The sequence below is a fragment of the Lepisma saccharinum genome, chromosome 5 (genome assembly GCF_977018435.1).
Source record: "Lepisma saccharinum chromosome 5, izLepSacc3.1, whole genome shotgun sequence".
Taxonomy (NCBI): domain Eukaryota; kingdom Metazoa; phylum Arthropoda; class Insecta; order Zygentoma; family Lepismatidae; genus Lepisma; species Lepisma saccharinum.
This window is the reverse complement of record NC_139233.1, coordinates 16,394,857-16,416,628: the sequence shown is the minus strand read 5'-3', so window position 1 is coordinate 16,416,628 and position 21,772 is coordinate 16,394,857. Positions and strand designations below refer to the sequence as shown.

Here is a 21,772-nt window from a genome sequence, read left to right as displayed (position 1 = left end):
AATTCTCAACTTGGAACTTCGAACTGGGAAGAAACGAGGCTTCTGCGGTCCAAACAAATGGGTGAAGACCGACGCTTCCAAATTGACCCTCTTTGTCTCCTCCGAGCAGAAACGTATTCCTCGCCGACCGCGAAAATCATTCGGTTGCTTCCCGGCGTCTCCTTATGACGTTGATGTTTCGCGCAGACATTTCGCCGTTGGTCACGACGCGGAGGCCGCCATTTTAATTGGCGGAATTGTGACCCCGGGGGGATTTTGTTCCGTGATTAAATCCAATTGGCTCCGCAGGCCAGAAAAGCGAGCGGGGAACGTCTTAATTCAAATCCGCCACTTCCTAATTGGCTTACGGCAAGGAACAAGTTCACCGTGCAGTTAATACACTGTGGTGGGAGCAGCGATTCCAACTAATTACGGAGTGAGGGGTGGTGTGGATTATGGAAGAGGCAGGGGTTGAATGGGAATGACAGAATTATTGATGTTGCCGGCAGAACCTGAGACACCCAACAGGTGCTTACAAGTTCCTTCTGCCTCTAACTCTTACACTCGGAAGAGAGATGGGAGTAGTCCCTTCCTCTTTGCTGAAAATTATGTCGAGTTCACTAACCGCTTTGGTATATATGCATCTCACTAACTAACTCTCTAAACTTCTTAAACCCAAAGGTTTATGGCTGCAGCAACACAAGCCTTCCATCTGTCCCTATCCTTACCGATTTCATTTAGGTCCATCTCAACGTTATTCCTTCATCTTCGTCTTGGCCTTCCTACAGGTCCCTTACCATCAGCTTTTCCAACAAGAATCCTGTAAACTCTTCTTTCCTCTCCCATTCGTGCCACATGGCCTGCCCACCTAAGTCGTCTTGATTTAATAATTCTAATAATATCTGGACGTGAATACAAATTATGTGATGTAGTTCTACTTCATGTAACCTTCTCCACTCAGCTGTCTCCTCATCCATTTTAGGTCCAAATATTTTCCTAAGGATATTATTTTCAAATACTCTTAATCTATGTTCACAACATCCATTGTTTGAGTTGTTTCTTTAAGGCTGCGAGGGGCAGTTTTGCACCAGGTGGGCATTTATTTCAGTAATATCGAAATGTGTACTGCTGCTGAAAAACACAGAGGCAAAAGAGAACAAAAATTTCGCCTCATGTTGGAAGTGGAAGCGGATTTTCAAGTTGGTTATTATACCAGATACGATAGGTGAAAAATATGATGAATAATTATTTACAGGATCATATATATTCCTTATGAAGAGGCAACTTCAACTTCAATTTATGTCTAATCAAATGGATTCGATATTTCCAACCGTAAATGAAATCTTGAGCCTGTTCTCTTTTCGTTCATATGTTTTTCTACGCCATCGGAAGTTTGAAAGTTCTATTCCCAGGCTGGATTATTTGAGGTGGCTATTTTTCAAACCATAAGAGTGGGTGGCCCTTTGGTTCACCCATAGTCTAATAAAATAGGTACCTTGGGGCAACCCTTGTGATAAAAGCGGCCGGATCATCACTTCCCGTAATAGCCTATATCGTGAATGTGTGGATCCATACCTCCTCCCTTATGAGCTTCCATGGCTAGCTATAATGTGATTAGAAATGATTTATTTGAAAATCAAGTAAATTGAAGTTACGGAAAGGAGTGGACGGAATCATTATTATTCAGTAAAAACTATTTATCTTAATTGAAATATTACTAGTAATTCCAGGTTTATTGCTAGGTGAAGGAACTCAGTATGAACGTAATAATATACATCATTCTTTTCTTATTTACAGGAGCGTGTTTTCGGTGCCAAAATCCATTCAGGCGACGGTTACTTTGTTAGAAAACCTCCACATAATCCTGGAGAAAACGCCGCGGGACGAGATACGATCTGAGGTTCTACCCATGCTGTACAATGCATTCGAAAGCACCACGTTACAAGTTCAGGTGAGTGCTCCTTACGCAACTTGTTCAAATTCAATTCTTCCTGTTATGTTTAGCTGAATAGAAAGAAATATATACTCTTATCTCTAATAATTTCGTAACAAATTTTAACTTTGCCATTTTATCCTTCATATGTTAAAATAATTGGTGTTGATAATGAGTGCGAGTACCCGTGAAGTAGAGTAGTCATTTATTGCACAATCACGTATATAGGTTTACTATGAATTTCCCAACTACAAAATATCTTATCGCAATGAAAACTTATCAAAGAAAAGATTCTTATCGAATACTTTAAGCTATACACCTGCGACACCCTTTGTTTTATCTTTAACACAACGAATGTGGAACTTGACTGTATTAAAGAGTAGTATCTCAAAATGATCAAAAATGCACTATATCAAGCTTATTTGTATTAAAGAGTGGTATCAACTTTTGCTATGCTTGTTTCGCCAACTTGCGATTGGAAAGAATTGAGAAAAAAGAAATATTTGTTCACGCTGAAACAAATTATTAGTTCACAATCACACATTCATTTCCCTTCATAAACACGAAGCCGACCTCCGTGGCGGAGTGGTTAGCATCCCGCGCTACGGCGCCAGGAGTTCCAGGTTCGGATCCCGGGCTGGGCATGGATGTTATTTGAGAATGTTCCTTCATCAATATTATCATATCATCACTCATCCTCATCTCGCGATTAGCCAAAAGTGGCAGAAAAGCGAAGTAAAATAAACCAAATGAAGCATTGAAGCATAAAAATGAAGGATAGCGTAGGTCATTGGAAAATTGTATATTATACCTACCACAAAACTATCGTAGATATAAATCCATGCATTCATGCATTCTTACTATTTTTTTTTTTTTTTTTTTTTTTTTTTTGTGAAAGTTCACATTTACTTAATCTTCAAACTTGATCCTTACACATGATTGTCTTGTTTCCAGAGCGCCGCCCTGGTGGCGGTGACCAATGTGTCGGAATACCTGGACGAAACAGCGATAAAAAGGATGGTCCTCCCGAAGACCAAGCAGGTGTTCGAGAAGAACTCCGGGGACTTGAAGATAGTGCTGAACGTGTTGTCGTGCGTCGAGAAGACATTGGACCGGCTGGACCGCTCCATGATCATTGACGAAGTTCTTCCTCTGCTCTGGGACGTCCGGCTGCAGGACCCCGAAATCACCCTCAAGGTTGTAAGTAAGTGAGCTTCAAATTCTTTCAACATTTCTCGTTGCCATTTTTTTAACTTCCTTTTTTTTCTTTAAGTCCATAGTATGTATATGTTATTAGACAGCCAGATCACTCTCAAACTTACTCTTGAAGTTATGTGAGCCTATGGTATTGTGGCTATGACATGACTCTTCAGCATTGTTCTAATTTTGTTTAACACGTGTCACCATAATCGGATTCGTTGCCTTCTATCTTATCCGTAATTATAGCACGGTTACACAGAAATGGAAATAATAAAGAAAATTTATCAGTGTAAAAGATGAGTCTGACGTAAGCACGCAAATATCAACCTCCCTTCAAAGTAGTATACCCTGGACCCCCGCCTGAGATATCTGAAGAAAACAGTTTGAGATGAGGGATGCTTGCATGGATTAATATGGAGAAAATTAAGCGAATGGGGGATGCCTATGCAAATTATCCTATGGGGATGCTTTTTTGATAATGTTCTTAACTTTAAGGATAGTATCACTCAAAGTTCCTCACAGTACGAACTCTGCTGCCTCCCTGAGATAAAATCCTGCGGGCGGCCTTGTCTGGACTGCATTTTGCAGACTAACGAAGCTCTGGCGTCAGAACCCATAACCAGTGAGGATTGTGTTTTGTGCTGTCCCTGTGTGTTTGATTGTCTTATCAATTTCATCTTATCACTATTCATCCTCATCTTCGCGAATAGCCAAAAGTGACAGAAAAGCGAAGAAAAATTAAACTAATCAATGTATTAAATTTGCATTTTTGCGAAAACAACAAAAAAAAATTTATGGAACGATGGAACAGTCATTTCCAGACTTGCAGATAGACTTGCAAAATAGCTTTATATGTGTAAAAGTAAATTATCAGCAAATGAGGACAATTGTGACAAGATCCTTAAGTACAAATCTTGCCCATGATTGGAAAAGAACATCTATCCATGAAGCAACTCAGTTCGATAGATATCCTCAGGCTGTAATAAAGTCAGTTCAGAGATCCTCTGTCCTCTGTTTGATATATGAGTAAGTTGTAATTTGGTTGAATAAATAATAAAACGTGATGTGCAATTTAGGAGGGAAGATGTGATCCAAATCGTAAATTACCCCTCCCGTATAACCTCAGCACAGAGGTATTTGGAAATGCTGCGCATTCCTGGGATAACGAGAGGCAGTCGACGGAAACGTCAGGTTAATGAACAGTGTAAAGAGATCATTAAACGAGCAGTTTCTCTATCTTCACTCATTATACCTCATGAATATATTGTATTTTGTTCAATTATATATATTTTAGTGGATATTTTGAATAGTTTTTATGACAATTTTGCATGAATATTTAGCCAGTTTTTATAGGATATAAATTTTCTATCACTAGGTAGACACAGCTGAAACACTGTAGTGGGTTGATATGTAGAGAACAATGTGCTTTCAGGGACTATTCAGTGGACTTTTATAAATTTGTATATTCTAGCAGTAGTGTAAAAGTATATACAACCAGCGCACTTATAGCGTACAAATGATGAGCCCCCCTCAAGCAGATTTGACTACACTTAAACCTAGCTCAACATGCCCATATGAGTTTTTTGCTCAAGTGTAGCACCTCGTCTAATCCAAGATTTTTGTAAAAATGCCCGAAACTACAGTGTACAAATGATGAGCCCCCTCAGATTGATTTGCCTACACTTATAAAAGGCACTTCTGTGAGATTGTTGTCCATAAATTTGTTAAAAATATGCCCCTCTTGATATTTTTTTTGGATACACTTAAAACTAAGCTAAGATCCTCATAAAACCCACACCCATCCACACATATACACATACATGCACACACCTACCCACACACATACATGCTTACTTCTGGTTTATTTCTATTGCATCATGCTGTGCAACAAATTATTATCCAATATTATTCATGTGTTGTTTTCTGATTGGTTAATTATGACATAATGTGATGATGTGTTATATTCTCATTGCTTTATTATTTCAGATGTTTTAATCCATGCTTAGGGTATATAAAGAGATTTTGCATTGTATATCAGCCAGTATTGTGAGAGTGGCTGAGGAGAACAGATGTGTTGTTACAGTGCTTCTCATACTTACAGGCCTGTTTGGTTTAATATATAATTCATATTAAATATATTTCTGGTATATTGAACAAAAAGGGCTTATATTTTGTATAAAAAATCTGATATTTGTTGCATCCAGCTTGTTTGTTGTAATCCACTCATATTTAGAGTCAGGCTTATATCTGTCCCAGCCTGTTATACAAAAATCAATACATAACACTCAGCGCTAGGTCATTGCCATTCTAGGACATGCATGTCTGTGCAGGCATTTGCGGAAGGTCAGTGTAGATCAATATTTATTCTCTTTTTCCACTTGTAGGCTATTAGCTTTACAACCTGTCATAATAAGCATAGAGTTTTGGTTTAAAACCCAAAAAATTTTATATAATAAACTGAGAATAAAAATTAATAATATTAACATATTAAATATACACAAGAAATAAACAAAGCACACAGCTGAACAAAATATATATATATATATTAAGTACAAAATTTTGAATTGAACCCCAGGAAATCTTATATAATAAACCAACAACAAAAATGCCAAATCAAAAATATTGCAATCAGTGTAATAAGAATATATCCAGCCCCAATTGGGCCAGACACCAAAAGAATTGTAACCCAGGCAAATTCAGAACTCCCATTAAAATATGTCCTAAATGCAATAAAATATTTAGCAAGGCATATTTCAATAGACATGTGGGTTCTTGTTCTGTACAGTCATCAACATTGCCCCCACAACCATCTACATCTGGTCTGAAAAGAAAGCATGAAACACCTGTTAATGCTGGACCGGCAAAGCAGCCACGCTATGAACCCATCCATAGCAGTTTTAACGGCCAATTAAGGGATCACCGGTTTGTATCAGAGCCAAGATGTGACATTAAGAATTTTTTGAAGAGTATAAATCCAGATGTGCAGGCAATTCTAAATGCACAAAATGGCTCTTATAAGCTGTCTCTCAAATTGTTTACACAATATAAGAAACCAAATGGCACAAAATTTACACAGCCCCACATAACAGAAACTGTACCGGTATATTCAAATGCAAATTCAGACAAAATAATAAGCAGTTTGATAGATCAATTGAATATTAAACACTCTGAATTTGCAGCAAAAGAGTCTGGATGGAGCCTATGCGGTTCTCCACACAAGTTATATGTTAATATTTCTGAATTCAGCCCATTACAAGGTTCCACTTATGTGCCATTACCTGCCAATATCAAAAACAAAACAGCCGTGGTTAATATAAAAAATAATGACCAGAAATGCTTTTTGTGGTGTATTTTAGCTGCTTTGTATCCAGTTTCAAAGGATCCTCAGCGAATAACTTATTATAAACAACATGAAAATGATTTTGATGAGGCAATGGAGGGTTTAGAATATCCAATGCTTGTTCAGAATATTGATAAATTTGAAAAAAAGGCCAGGCACATCAATGGCAAACAATTATCTATTAATGTATTTACTTGTTCTACTGGCCGTGACAATTGCTTGATAGATCCTCTCAGAATCAGTACACTTGATGATGAATCTGCTATTCCGATTGATCTGCTCTTAATTAAAGGGGATGGCACATATCATTACACTCTGATACATAATCTTGAAGCTTTAGTCAGAACACAACTAGACAAAACTCATAAAATATTCAAGTTGTGTAGAAGATGTTTGTCTGTATTTGATGGTAAAAAAATAATAAAAGGGGTTTGTAAAGTGAATACAGAAATTGCTAAAAACAAGTTACTTGAGCATCTGAAATACTGTGGCAACCATAAACCTGTTCATATGGTGATGCCAATGCCAAGTGAAAATGCAAAATTCAAAACGTTTGACGCCTTGTTGCAACACCCAGCATATATAGTCTGTGATTTTGAATCAAACCTCAAACCCCTTGCATTCTGCAGCCCAGACCCTGAGGAATCTTCAATTACATCATATCAATTACATGAACCTTCCAGCTTTTATTATGTGGTTGTACAGGATGGTGTTGTTAGTAAAGAATATTTATACATGGGAGCAGATGCCATCAAAGAATTTGCAGATAGAATAGAAAATGAGTGCCATGACATAGCATCTAATGTCTTATTAAAATCAAAACCCATGTTGCCTTTAACAGAGGATCAGATTGAAGATTTCAACAATGCAGAAAAATGCCCGGTATGTGATTGTGAATTTTCAGATACAAATATCAAGGTTCATCACCATTCTCATACAGATGGTAAATTCTTAATGGCCCTGTGTAATAGCTGTAATATTAAGATCCAGAGACCAAAATGTATCCCTATATTTTGCCATGGTGCATCCAATTATGATTTTCATCATCTGATCAGGTACGAGGGGTTTGACAAGCAGAATTTAAATATTTTAGCTGAAAATGATGAGAAATATATTGCCATTAGTAAAATAATTAAAGTTAATGGTGTTCCTATTCACTTAAGATTTCTTGATTCATACAGAATTTTATCGGCTAGCCTGGCTACACTGGCCACTCAATTATCTGATGATCAATTCAAAATTACATGTACTTTGTTTCCAAATCAGGAACTGAAATTAATTAGGCGGAAGGGTGTATATCCATATGATTATGTTACAGATTTTTCTAAATTTGATGAGTGTTCTCTGCCACCAAAACAACAGTTTTACAGCAAAATCAGAGGATCTGGAATCACTGATGAAGATTATCACCATGCCCAGTTGATGTGGAACAATTTAAAATGCCAGACATTTGGTGATTATCACAAGGCATATTTAAAACTTGATGTGACCCTCTTAGCTGATATACTGCAGGCATTCAGAAAATCTTCCATGCAAAATTATAAGCTGGATCCAATGTATTTTTACAGTGCTCCGGGCCTAGCATGGTCTTCAATGTTTTTGAACACTAAAATGCAATTGGATCTGATCCAGGATCAAGATATGTACTTGTTTATGGAGCAATGTATAAGAGGAGGCATGGTGCAATGTTCTCAGAGATATGCCAGAGCAAATAACAAATATATTCCTGGTTATGATCCAGCACTGCCATCAAATTATATACTGTATGTAGATGCCAATAGCCTCTATGGTTATGCTATGATGAAAAAACTGCCATATGCAGGGCTTGAGTGGGTTGAAGATTTCAATATTGAAGATCTTAAGGATTTTGATGACAGTAATTATGGCCTCTTCTTAGAGGTTGATCTGACAAATCCAGATAATTTACACAATAACTTTTCTGATCTGCCCCCAATTCCCGAGTTTAAGTGTTCACCTGGCTCTAAACAGAAGAAATTGATGATGACTCTGGAGCCGAAACAGGATTATGTCATATATTACAAAAACCTCCAGTTCCTGATGAATCATGGTGTTCAAGTGACCAAAGTTGGAAAAGTTTTGAGGTTCAGGCACTCAAGATGGTTGAAACCATATATTGATACAAACACAGAGCTTCGAACATCTGCATTGAGCCAATTTGATAAAACTTTGTTTAAATTGATGGTCAATTCAGTGTATGGCAAAACAATTGAAAATGTCAGAAAACATATTGATGTTAAAATAATTACTGACCCCAGCCGGAGCAAAAAATTGATTGCAAAGCCTAATTTCAATTACAGAAGAATTTATGATGAGAATATGGCACTTTTCAACATGAAAAAAACAAAGATTAAGTTTGATAAGCCTATTTATGTAGGGGCTGTGATATTGGAATTGGCCAAATTACACATGTTAAAATTGTATTATAATGTGTTGAAGCCTTTTTATAAGGATCGTGTAAAACTGATGTACATGGACACAGATAGTTTTGTTCTTGATATTCAAACAGAAGATGTTTATCAAGATATTGCACAGCCTGAATTGTTTAAATATTTTGATACCACTGAACATTCAAAAATTAAACCCCACAACAAAAAGGTGCCTGGCAAGTTAAAAGATGAGACACTTGGTGATGTTATTGTGGCATTTGCTGGGTTAAGAGCCAAGATGTACAGTTTTGAAACATGTAGTGGTGTTGTTGCCAAAAAGGCCAAGGGCATTGGCAGAGTAACTGTTGACAAAGAGCTTGAATTTGAGGATTACAAAAATTGTCTCAAATCATGTAGCACAATCAGAACATCAGAAAATAGAATTCAGAGTGTGGATCACTTATTGACTAGCAATATTGTAAGAAAAGTGGCTCTGGACCCACATGATGATAAGAGATGCATTTTATCATGTGGCATACATACTCTACCATGGGGTCATTGTGATTTGAAAAGTGGCAAACAATGCCCAATTACAGAGCATGATTTGAAATAAATAAACATGCCTATGAACTTATTTGGGTTCAAAAAACAGGCTATTATGGACCTGCCAACACCACAACCCTCTTCTGATATAATATCTAAACTAAGTGCTTTGTTAATTATTCATCTGAACAGCATATTTACAGATGTTGATGATGAAACAGGTAAAACATTGTACATATTTAACAATAATTTAAATCATTACCAATTACCTGTAGGTGGTCAATTGCAATTTATTACAACCCCTGAGGGTAATGTCAAGATTTCAGTAGGGAGAAATATTTATAGAATTAAGCACTCAAACATGATTTCTGGCACTGTATATACTGTTTCTGCTGGTGACTGCTTATATATTGAGGTCCCTGGGTCATATGACAAGCTTATACCTTTTTTTATAGAATTAAGAATCAGATATTCAATAATAAATAACCACTAAAACAAAATGCCTAATGATATATTTGGCCATACAAGGCATGAAGATCACAGTGATGAGATTCTGAAGCTTGATGTCAGAGTCAAGAAATTAAGAAGTGATTTACAAGCTTTACAAAGCACACTCAATGCCAGTCTTCATCTAGAAATTACAAATTTACAATCACAATGCATGGACCCTCTTCTTAAAATTGATTCTGAACTCAAATTATTGCTTCAGAAATATACTGACCTGGCAACATTGGATAATTTTCAAAGTTTAGAAGAAGCTGTAGCAGCTCTTCAAGCCAAATTTAAGACCCAGGCCACCAACTCTGAGCAATTGAAACAGCAATTGGAAGAGCAGATAAATAATGTCCAGACACAGCTCCAAACAATTGTCAAAAGCATAAAATCACAAGAAGATTTTGATCTAGTGATTTCCACTCTAAAAGAACAGATTCAATCACTCCAAATACCTAATCTGGACCCCTTGAACAATGCCATAGCCGAGGTTAAAGAAAAAATTGAGACACTTGAAAATTTTATGAACAACTTGCCATCTTCTGATGCTTTGAGTGCAATAACTCGGAGTGTTGCAAACATCAAGCTGCAACTTGAAACATATGAAGATTTTGGAAAAATTCAAAGTACCATAACCCATCTTGAGGGTACAATAGCAGCAGTGCAAAGTGATTTGACAAATGTACAAGAATCCCGCCTGCCCGGTATTGTAGACACACTTGTCAGTGTCCAGGAACAGATCACAAAGCTTGAAAACCTCAACACTGAATCTGAGCTATCTCATTTTCATCACTTGATTGATGATATCCAAACAAAGCTTGAAATTTTACAACAATCAACACCCACTCAGGCAGATATAGCCCTGCTCCAAAATGCTATGCAACATGTGGCTGATGCTTCTGAATTAAACAATGTAAAATTGGCACTTGAATCTTTGCAGAATACCGTGTCAAATCTGCCTACATCACAGGAACTTAAAAATATTAAGAGAGCTGTGAATCGCATATTGAAATCAGAAGATATCAAGAATATCCAGACAGAGATCAAACAACTCACTCAGACAGTGGCCACTCTACCAACTAATCAACATATTAATGAACTGCATGCCCTGTTTGAGGATATCAGAAGACAGGTCCATGATCTTACTGCTCAAAATTCAAAATTGGCAGTTATTGAAAATTTGCAACAAATTGTAGCTAATATCAAGCAACAGCTAGGGACCATGGAATCCAATCAAGCAAATGCTCTGTCTGTTTTTGCCACCCAGCTACAAGAAATTGTGCAACAATACAAGAAACTTGTTGTGGACATAAAAATCAAGCCAGGCCATGATGATGTTGTTAGAACCATCAATGAGCACCTTGAATCTGTAACAAGCAGATTGCTTACAGCAGAAAAAGAAATAACCGGCATAATTGAGAATCCAAAACATACAGTAATTCTTGAATTGTACAGCATCCCCAACAAAGAATATGATTCACCATTTACACCAGGTGGCAAAATATATATGCTGTCCCCTGCACAATTTTATTACCAGTTTTTTGTTGGGGGCACACTGAGACCAATCAAGATCAAATATTGGCTTCAACCACAGGCACACCACTACCCCACCTTATCAATAACAAATGCTGACAACAAACCAAAAATCACCAGTGTAGAGTTAGAGGATTTTACAGACCCCAATACATTAGAAACAGCCTATGCTGAAGATGATGGCTCTCTGGAATTTATAATACAAATAGGGGACAAATTATATTTAGAAAATCCTGTAGTATCAGCTGCTGAACACCCTATAGTTGCAATATTCTTGTTTTCATATTATGTCTAGACAAATTATTGTTGATGAATTACACAGACAAGCCAGACATAATTATAAGAGACTGCCAGTAGTCACAAAAGGCATAGATGATTTATGGCAGAGCGACTTGATTGAGATGGCAAGTGGACAGCTGAAAAACTTAGACAAAATCAACAAGGGCTACAAGTATCTACTTACTGTAATAGACACATTTTCAAAATTTGCCTGGGCTGTGCCACTCAAATCCAAGACTGGAAAATGTGTTACAGAAGCCATCAGGACAATCATCAATCAGAGTGGAAGATCACCGCGCTATTTGCAAACAGATAATGGCAAAGAATTTTATAATTCTGTGTTCCAACAATTTATTAAAAGCCAGTCAATACAACATTATTCGAGTTACAGTGATCTCAAAGCCTCAATTGTAGAGAGATTCAACAGAACCCTAAAAAATCTTATGTATAAACAATTTACACTTCAAGGTAATTATAAATGGCTTAATATTCTTCCAGAACTTCTACATAAATATAACAACTCGGCCCATTCCACAATCAACATGAAACCCTCTGAAGTAACTTCATCTGATGAGCAAAAATTGATCAGGACTGTTTATTATCCTAGATACCAGCCAACAACAAGAACTGCCAAATACAAGGTGGGTGATCAAGTAAGAATCAGCAAATATAAGCACTTATTCAAAAGAGGCTTTACAAGAAACTGGAGCACTGAATTATTTACAGTGGTTCAAATTAAACCTGGGACCCTTAACACATATATAATAAAAGACCACCGAGGAGAAATTCTCAAAGGCCGGTTCTATGAAGAAGAACTCAACAAAACTAAACAGCCTGACACATATCTCATAGAAAAAATCATCCGCAGAAAAGGCAACAAGTTATTTGTCAAATGGCTAGGACTTCCAGAACACAGCTGGATCGATGCAGACAAAGTGATAATATGAGCACCTGGGATGTTATAAAAAGGCTGCCAGAACCTGAGCAGCAGATTAAGAGAAATGGCAAGTTGCTGCCTGAAAATATTAGATGTCTTATTGTTGGGCCATCGGCTTGTGGTAAAACTACACTAATGATTGATAATTTTTTATTGGCACCCAACTGGTTAGATTGGAAAAACAGGCACTTGTATGTCTTCTCTAAGAGCTTGGAACAATTAAAATATCAGCAGCTGATGAAGCTATATGATGGATTGGATATTGCCACTTTTGAACCAGATGTTAAGCCACTCCATGAATGTTTCGATAATTCTGTTGTTGTGTTTGATGACATTATACTGGATAATCAAAACAAGGTTAGAAATTTCTTTACACAGGGCCGACACAAAAACATTGATTGCTTCTACCTGGCACAGACTTTTTCAAAAATACCGAAGCAGCTGATCCGAGACAACAGCAATTTTATATGTGTGTTTCATCAAGATCATACCAACCTCAAACACATACATGATGAATATGTAGGTGGGGACTTGAGCTACAATGATTTTTCTAAGTTTTGCAGTAGGTGCTGGAACCAGGACAGTTATGGGTTTGTCACAATTGATATGACAAGAAAACCCAATAGTGGCAAATACAGAAATAAAATCAACAATTTTCTAGACATTGAAACATATATAAATAACCATGAAAAGGGCAATTATTGATGATCTTAATTAAGAGATTATCTTGTAAAAAGATTTAAGGGATGGAAATCAGAGAACCGAGGAATTTATGAACAACACAAACAGAACAGCCTATTATTGATGCTATTAGTGAATTAGGTAAAAATATCAAAACTGTTACAGAGCAAAATCAAAATTTGATCACAGAGCTTGTACCTGTAGCTGCAAGGAACATATTAGATTATCCAATCACCCCACTTTCCAGTATTCATACACCTAGTCCTGTTGCTCCTCGAAGAATTGAAGCTACTCTGGATCCTATTGAATTGGGTCTTCTTGCTCAAAAATATTTAAGCACACCTAAAGACAACAAAGATGAGGTCTTTGGCTTATATGCTGACACAGAGCGTGATGGTAGCATCATACATAGAATTGGCAATTTCAGAGTAACATTTATGGGAGATGATATAATTGTATATTCAGAATCTCATCTTGGAGAAAAAGGTGGTTTTGTTAAGTATCTCGGAACACCTGGATTGTGGGAACTGATGACTAGGAAGAGGCCTGGCAGCTATACAGATCAAGATTATGAACATTACAAGGAAATATTAATAAAATCAGATGCTCTATACCAGAACAATGATCCCACACAAAAAAGAGTCAAGTCTAGCAGTGGAGCAAAATACAACAATTTAATCAAGCCCATATGGTCACAGATCAAGACTGGCAGTGGAATCAAACAATACAACACCCTGCCTAAAGAATTTGTCTGGGTTGATGATGTCAGGAAACTTGTAGATAGGTTATTGGTGATAGCTGGGGAGGAAAATGCTGGCAACCACAATTTTTACAATGAAAAGGTTGGAATTATGGACATGATAAGCACCAAATTGTCTAATTTTATAGTGAATGACACTAAGGGGATTGGATATCTTATAAAAATTATTAATACTCTACCACCTAAATTTTGGAATATTTCTGAGGGTCGGGGGTTGGTTAATGACATTATAAACAAGCTGCCATTTGAACTACACATTCCAGGCTATCAGTATTTTGGTCCCGGTACAAAATTGGACCATAGATTAAACAGAGGTGATCCTGGTGTTAATCCCCTAGATGCTGCTTGTAGAGACCATGACATAGCATACAACACACATTCTGATCTTGACAAGAGACATGTTGCAGACAAGAAATTAGAAGAGGCTGCATTTGGTAGATTTGTAAGCAAAGATGCTTCTTTAAGTGAGAGAATAGCAGCATTGGGGACCACCATAGCTATGAACACCAAGCAAAAACTGGGGTGGGGTCTGTGAATATGTATATAATAAACCTAGAATGAAGGCCAAGGGTGTTATGTATCAAATACCTTATGCAGGTCTTAAATCTCTTAAAACTATTGATAGCCTTTTAACCAAAAAGCAGCGCAAGAAAAAAAGCTCTTGTCTTGCCAAGGGCCATGGTATGAAATTGTTGCTTAGTACCCCCAATTAAAAAAATTACAACAATCCAGAATAAAATCACATGTGGGGGGTTTCATATTTACTATCCCGGCCATCTTAGCAGCACTTGGGGCTGTTGGGAGCTTGGCTGGGGAATCAGCTGCCATAGCAAAAACAGTAAAAACAGCCAAGAAAAATAGGGCAGAATTAGATGAATTGAAGCGCCATAACCTGGCCATGGAGAAACAAGGCAAAGGTGTTAAGAGAGCCATGAATAAGTTTAAAAAAAACAAGAGCCGTTTACAAACCAAGATATTGAAGCTTTAATCAAGCCACTGGGCATCAAAAATTTTAGAGGTGTGTACATGTCTGATTCTTTGCCAGAGCAACCACTCAACAAAGAGTGTGGCATTGTTAATTTGGATAAGTACAAAAATCAGGGCACTCACTGGATTTGTTATCTTAAATATTTAAACAATGAGGCATTTGTGTTTGATTCATTTGGAGGTGTTCCACCTGAAAATTTAATAAAATATCTAAAATCAGCTAATCTTTATTACAATAATGCCCGTGTTCAAAACTTCAAAGATGTTAATTGTGGACATTTGTGTTTATCTGTTCTTAGATATATGTCTCAAATAAATAAACCATCAATTGAAAATTTTAAAAAGGCCTTGTTGTATCTGAAACATCATGGGGGTATTCCATCTCACCAGCCAAAATTCAATATTGAAACTCAAATTACATGATGATATAGTGTATCCCAAAACAATAGCTTTCAGAGCATTTTATGGCATGTACTTGATCCCTAATATTACACACCACAACAACAAAATTGCAGTAGGGGATCAAAAAATTGTCATCACTCCAGGGCAATATAATCTGTCCACTCTAAATGCTCAATTACCCAGAGGTATAGTGTTAAGTCAAAATTCTGTCACTCACAGAGTAGAGATTGTATCTGCTACAGAAACAGTGGATCTGGGTACTATAGGAGAGCTGTTAGGTTTTGAGAACAACACAAAACTTGAAGCGGCCATCAAACACACTGCTATTAATATACCTAAATTCTTAGCCATAGGGACTCTAAATATTCACTGTAATGTGGCTGAGGGTATGATCACCAAATCAAATGGCATAGGCACTCACAAACAAACTGGCATCATTGTAACATTTAAACCTAATTCTGAATTTATGGAGCCCATCATCTACACTCCATCACCAACATTATATTTTCCTGTGTGCCATAATAGAATAGATAACATTGAGTTGATGGTCACTAATGAAAAAGAAGAATTAGTTGATTTTGCTGGAGCCACAACAACTGCAATCATAGAGATTAATATTTAAATAAAAATACATACAAAAAAAATGGAAAATATTGAGAGTTATGAGCTACAATCATTCCCCCCAAACAGGAGGACATTTGCAAATTTAAATCAACCCAACACAGAGATTGAGGTTGATCTTGATGTAGGGGATGGCTTTATACACCCCCACAGAGCAGATCTATACATCAAATTTGATGTTGTAAAGCTAGATGGAACAGATTATCCGGCAAATTCAAATATAAGATTGGTAGATAATTTTGTGCCGCATCTGTTCTCTGAAATTGAGATCAGAAAGCATGGTGTTGTTATAAACAGAGTGGATTATCCCGGCATTACCTCCACAGCTTTGGCCACACTAAAATTATCCAAAACCGAGGCTTCTTACTACAAAATAGGTGGATTTGAGGCTGGTGATAAAATATTAAGCAAGAACCACACAGTGCTGTTCCCTATGCGCCTGTTGCCAGGATTCTTCTCAGATTACAAAGATATTATGTGGAAGGGTGGTTTAAGAATCACATTTAGAAGAGCTGCCAATGACAATAATGCTTTGATGAGGTACAGCACATTAAACTCTACAGGGGAAGCTCTGCCCAATACCCTACCTGATGAGGGCAAGTGCATTATTCAGACTATGGAGCTAAGAATCCCAGTTGTTGAATATGAAGCCAGTTATGCTCTTAAATACAAAGCAGATATAATAAAAAATCCACAGATTCCTTTACAATTTTATACATATCAATGTGTACAGAAGCCCGCAACTGGTACCTATTATGAGTTTGATGCTACAAATTCATTCTCCAGTATACAATATGACATGCCGGATTTTGTGGTGGTATTGTTTCAGACTGGAAGACACAATAATCAGGAAAAAAATTCAAGTAGATTTGATAACTGCAACATCAAGAACATATATCTTAAAAATGGCAGAAATGAGGTATTTCCTAGAGAAAATTATAATTTAGACATGACCAAGGATGATTTCCTTAAATTATATGAAGCATTTACAGCATACAAAAGGGTCACTACTGGCAATACTGACATGTATTACACACCAGATGAATTCAAAGCACAGAGACCCATGTTTGTCATCAACACTTCAAAAAGGAAACAAGTTGTGGTTAATGACAGGACAAGCATTAAAATTATTTGTGAATTCCACGATACACTCCCCGATGACACTATATGTAGTGTTATTCTCATAGGTGAAAAATCATATGTTTATGATGTAAGAAATGAGAGAGTCACAGAGCAATTCTAGAAGAATTACATTGTTTTAATATTAGATAAACAAATTGAACCTGGTATCCAATTGAACTTAAACCAGAAGTAAATATGTGTGTGTGTGTGTGTGTGTGTGTGTGTGTGTGTGTGTGTATCTTAGCTTAGTTTTAAGTGTATCCAAAAAAAATATCAAGAGGGGCATATTTTTAACAAATTTATGGACAACAATCTCACAGAAGTGCCTTTTATAAGTGTAGGCAAATCAATCTGAGGGGGCTCATCATTTGTACACTGTAGTTTCGGGCATTTTTACAAAAATCTTGGATTAGACGAGGTGCTACACTTGAGCAAAAAACTCATATGGGCATGTTGAGCTAGGTTTAAGTGTAGTCAAATCTGCTTGAGGGGGGCTCATCATTTGTACGCTATAAGTGCGCTGGTTGTATATACTTTTACACTACTTCTAGCACTCAGTTTCTCATTTTGTAGGGAAAGATACTGGAAAAAATCTAGTTATTACAATTTCCGCCTAATTATCGGGGAAACTAATTGTTGCTTAGACATGCGGAGACATTGAAAATAAAAGAGTGTACATATATGCTAGTTTCCTATGAAAAAGAACAGAAGAAACATTTTATGCAAGAAGTACCAGTACAAATGTCAGTTGGTTATACAGTGCACAATATCTATCAATTTCTAAGATGGTAGGGGAAAAATACGCTTCGACTGGTGGGCAGAGAAATCTCGGCAGTCGTTCCTGTTGGGCATCGATCCCAAAATCCCTTCCTACCTGCTCTTGGACTTGAATCCTAGGATCCTCAAGTGGATGACTGCCCGTGTTGTGTATATCGATATGTAAAATAGAGATGAGATGGAGAAGGCTGAGAACGAAGAAAAAGCTTCTTTCATTTTCATCTTTTTTTTTGTTTGAGAGTTTGTGGCAGAACTTCTGTATTTTGAAAAAGGAGTCTGGTGAGCAACAGATTGCAACATTGAGGCTGGATAAAGTTAGTAGTTCATTTTATAAGATATATACAACTTACTCTAACACTACGTTTCCAGAGAACAAATTTCTTTCTGCTGGTGGTAGGGATCGAACCTACGACAGACTTGTAATTTCACTACAAGTCCGGTGTGCTAACGGGGTAGCGTGTGTAGTCTGTCGTCTGCAGGCCGCTGTTGCCAAACGTATTTTTCGTACAATACTTGTCCCTGTGTCGGATGCTTTCCCCTCGCTTTTGCTGTAAATGTGGCAACCTAGTGTTCAAATTCCCCTCCCAAAGTGAACGGCGAGCTCTTGACAGGCAGAGAACAAAGCACGTGCTGTCTCCAGCGTGCCTCGTAGTGGGTGGAAGCACTCACGTGATGGCTGACGAGGTCTTCCAGCAGACTATAAACCACCGAGTGGCGGCAGCGGTACCTTGATAAACCTTCTGATGTTATAATTGCCCGTATGTTCGTGAACTAGTACCAGGTGATTTCGAACATGATTGTAGCAGATACTGTATCCTTTGAAACGCGCATTCTATATGAAATCGAGTAGTTCTTAAGGAACATAACATGAACAACACATATCTTTCTCGCCTCTGTTGAATAATTCTCACTTTTAAACATGTGAAATGGGTGCATTGTTTACAAACACAATGCATCTGCATTTGTGAGACAGGCTTCGCTTCTGATTGATTGATTTGTTTCTATTTTGCTTCGTTTTTCTGCCATCTGCTCTAACCATGCATTAAATACTTACTTCTTTGTTACACCCTCAAGTAAAAGTTATTGGAGCAATGAACTTCTTTTTAATCCATCCGCACGAGTAACTAATGTTCTTGCTAATATTTCTGGTGGTATAAGATATATATTTAAAATGTACCCAAGTGATATAAGCTACAAAGAATGGAAGATAATAGAGCCTTCCGATAACTTTACGCTCAAAGTACACGAAAGGAGTATTCAAGCTTTTCCAAGTCTCATTTGATAGTCTGCTAGCAAAAAGATTATTATCGTAAGAAGGTGTCTGAAATCACACTTAAGATAGAGTATTTTCTAAAATAAATGATAAGTTTCCATTATGGTATTATGTTCATCGGGTTTCCACTTAATAAAAAAAAGTTATTAAGAAGGTAATTGTTATGTTGTTTGGTAGGCTTTTTTTAATACAAACAATTCAGTAGCTGGTTCTTTTAAACGCCCATGACCAGGCCGTGATTCGAACAAAATACCGATGGCGTCGTAGTGCGCTTGCTAACCATTCCGCCACCAAGGTCGGCGGCTTCGTTTCTGGTGTTATGGTAAGGAAGATGCCAAGAAAATTAGAATACGAAAAATATTGATTGATTTAGTTTATTTTACTTCACTTTTCTGGAAATTTTAGCTAATCGCGAAGATGAGGATGGATGAAACTGCAACCACAAATAGTATAGGAACAACACAACATGAACCCCGCGAAGGATTGTACTGGCTGTGGGACCAGACGCCAGAGCCGCCTCGCTAGTCTGCAAAATGCAGTCCAGTGAAAAGGAGTTTCACATTTTGGGGAATCTAAGAAATATGCAAAGTATCGAAAATCAAAAACGTTTATATGACACGCTGTCATTTCGAGTATCAAGGGGAAAAAAACTAATCTGGCTATGGTTTCATCACGCCACTCCCTTTGAGGAATTGAATCGTTACCTGACACTGGCTCATTTACCTCAGTGCCCATTTTATGAAATTTCTTTGCAAGGAAATCATACATTGTGGTCTGCCCCGAGAATAAATACGCGCGTGTGTGTGGGTTTCATTTTGTTTTCACGAATTTCTGAACCCACTGCAAGCTTATTGGTAGATGAGGATCTCTCGAAGCCGCACATTATTCTCGCCGCGACGGGGGGGTCCTGCCAAGGCCCCTGGATAACAATTGCGGTCGCAACGCTGCTGCCGGGGCAGAGCGTGTAGCCATCGGAAAATCAATTCACAGCGTGTTACGATGGGCTGCGAAAGCAACCCCCTCGCCGTAATGCAGTAGGAACATTTACAAAGGCCAAATCGCTTTTGAAGTGGCGCGTTAATTTTCAATTTAGAGCCGGCGGTTAAGGGATGTGCGTGATTTGTTTCGGGGGAAAAAAAATTCTGTTATCGGGAGCGACAGGCTTCCAGGTGCGGCGAAAGCCCTTTTTTTCCCTTCCTCCGACCCACAATGCAATGCGCTTATGGATGATTGTGTCGCGGCTCGAGCCGTCCTCGGACAATGCGACCCTGCGGCTCACGGTCAAAAGGAGACGAATTTTCACTCATTACGCGACCAGGAAAATGAGAAAATTCTATTATTGTTTTTCTCGTTTGTATTTGCGTGGATAACAATCGCTCGTTGAAGCATAACGCCCTCACTTGTGAAGGAAATGTCTGAGCGAGGAAAAGATTTCGGTTTGGCAGATTGCTTTTCAACCAGTATGCCTGTGATTGTGTTGTAGACTCCTGTCTCGTATCCACACACTACGAAAATTATTTTTAATATTTATTGATAGTGAACTCGGCAGTCTGATACATAGTAAAAGAGACAATATCACAATAATGCATAAAAGTACTATACAAGTTACGTAACATTCTTCAATCAATCTTGTTTGACAGCGTTTTCATTTCTAACCAATTAAGAAAAAAATATCAATGTTGTAATGCTTTTTCTGTGATTGTAGATCACACTGATTCTTTAGATAGGTGACTGTTCTTGTTACAATCATTTAATTTTTTCATGTTTATGTCTTGTCTTAGTATATTTATATTGCATTATACTCAGATAATGGCTTACCATTATACCTAGGTATATTTTCCAAGGCAGTACCATGTGAATTGCTATTTTTTTGTAAGATTAAAGGGGGGGATATAATTGAAGAATTTTTTAACTATCAGTACAAATAATCAATATCAACTAACATGTCGAAGGACTGAAGTTGTCATATAGTGTACTTTAGCTATTGTAAAGAGAAGTTGCGTACAAAATGAGATAGAGAGAGGGAGAGAGACAGTGTGAGTAAACTAGAAAAAAAATGGTATAAGTGGGAAAATATCAACTCCAAGAAAAAGCACATTAAATTCCAGAGTCTTCTCTATACTGGAAGGAAATAACAAGGACTTCATATTAGTTGAAACACTGTAGCATGCTGTAAGACAAGAATATGTTTCATTTTTAAATTACCCGTGTGATTAATAGTTAAAATTTTGAACATTAAATAAGCATAAATGAGCTCTAACGAAATGTTTAGATTTATAAATTTTCGTTTCGTTAACTTTGTAACCATTATTACTTAATGTTTCACAGTAGCCTGTTACTTTCGTTAGTCTGTTTTTCAATCTCCAATATTGATTTGCACGATGTAGCGCCTTACTGTATATGAAGACTGAAATATGCGTTTAATCATTGTCATATTTGTTTCTAGACGTTATATCAAACGCCACACTCCTAAACCACTGCACCTTTATTTTATCCACATGGTGGTAAGTTGCTGTGGGTAAATTC

At 37.3% G+C, this 21,772-nt stretch overlaps 1 protein-coding gene across 1 annotated transcript in view; it reads left to right on the top strand.

The window, feature by feature from the left end:
• bma (SCY1-like protein bma) overlaps positions 1–21,772 on the top strand; it is a 554,791-nt gene that overhangs the window by 434,172 nt on the left and 98,847 nt on the right. Inside the window, exons 9-10 of the mRNA XM_083123076.1 lie at positions 1,777–1,930; positions 2,867–3,116. Of these exons, the coding sequence (XP_082979202.1) occupies positions 1,777–1,930; positions 2,867–3,116 (404 nt within the window). The remainder of the gene's footprint in view (positions 1–1,776; positions 1,931–2,866; positions 3,117–21,772) is intronic.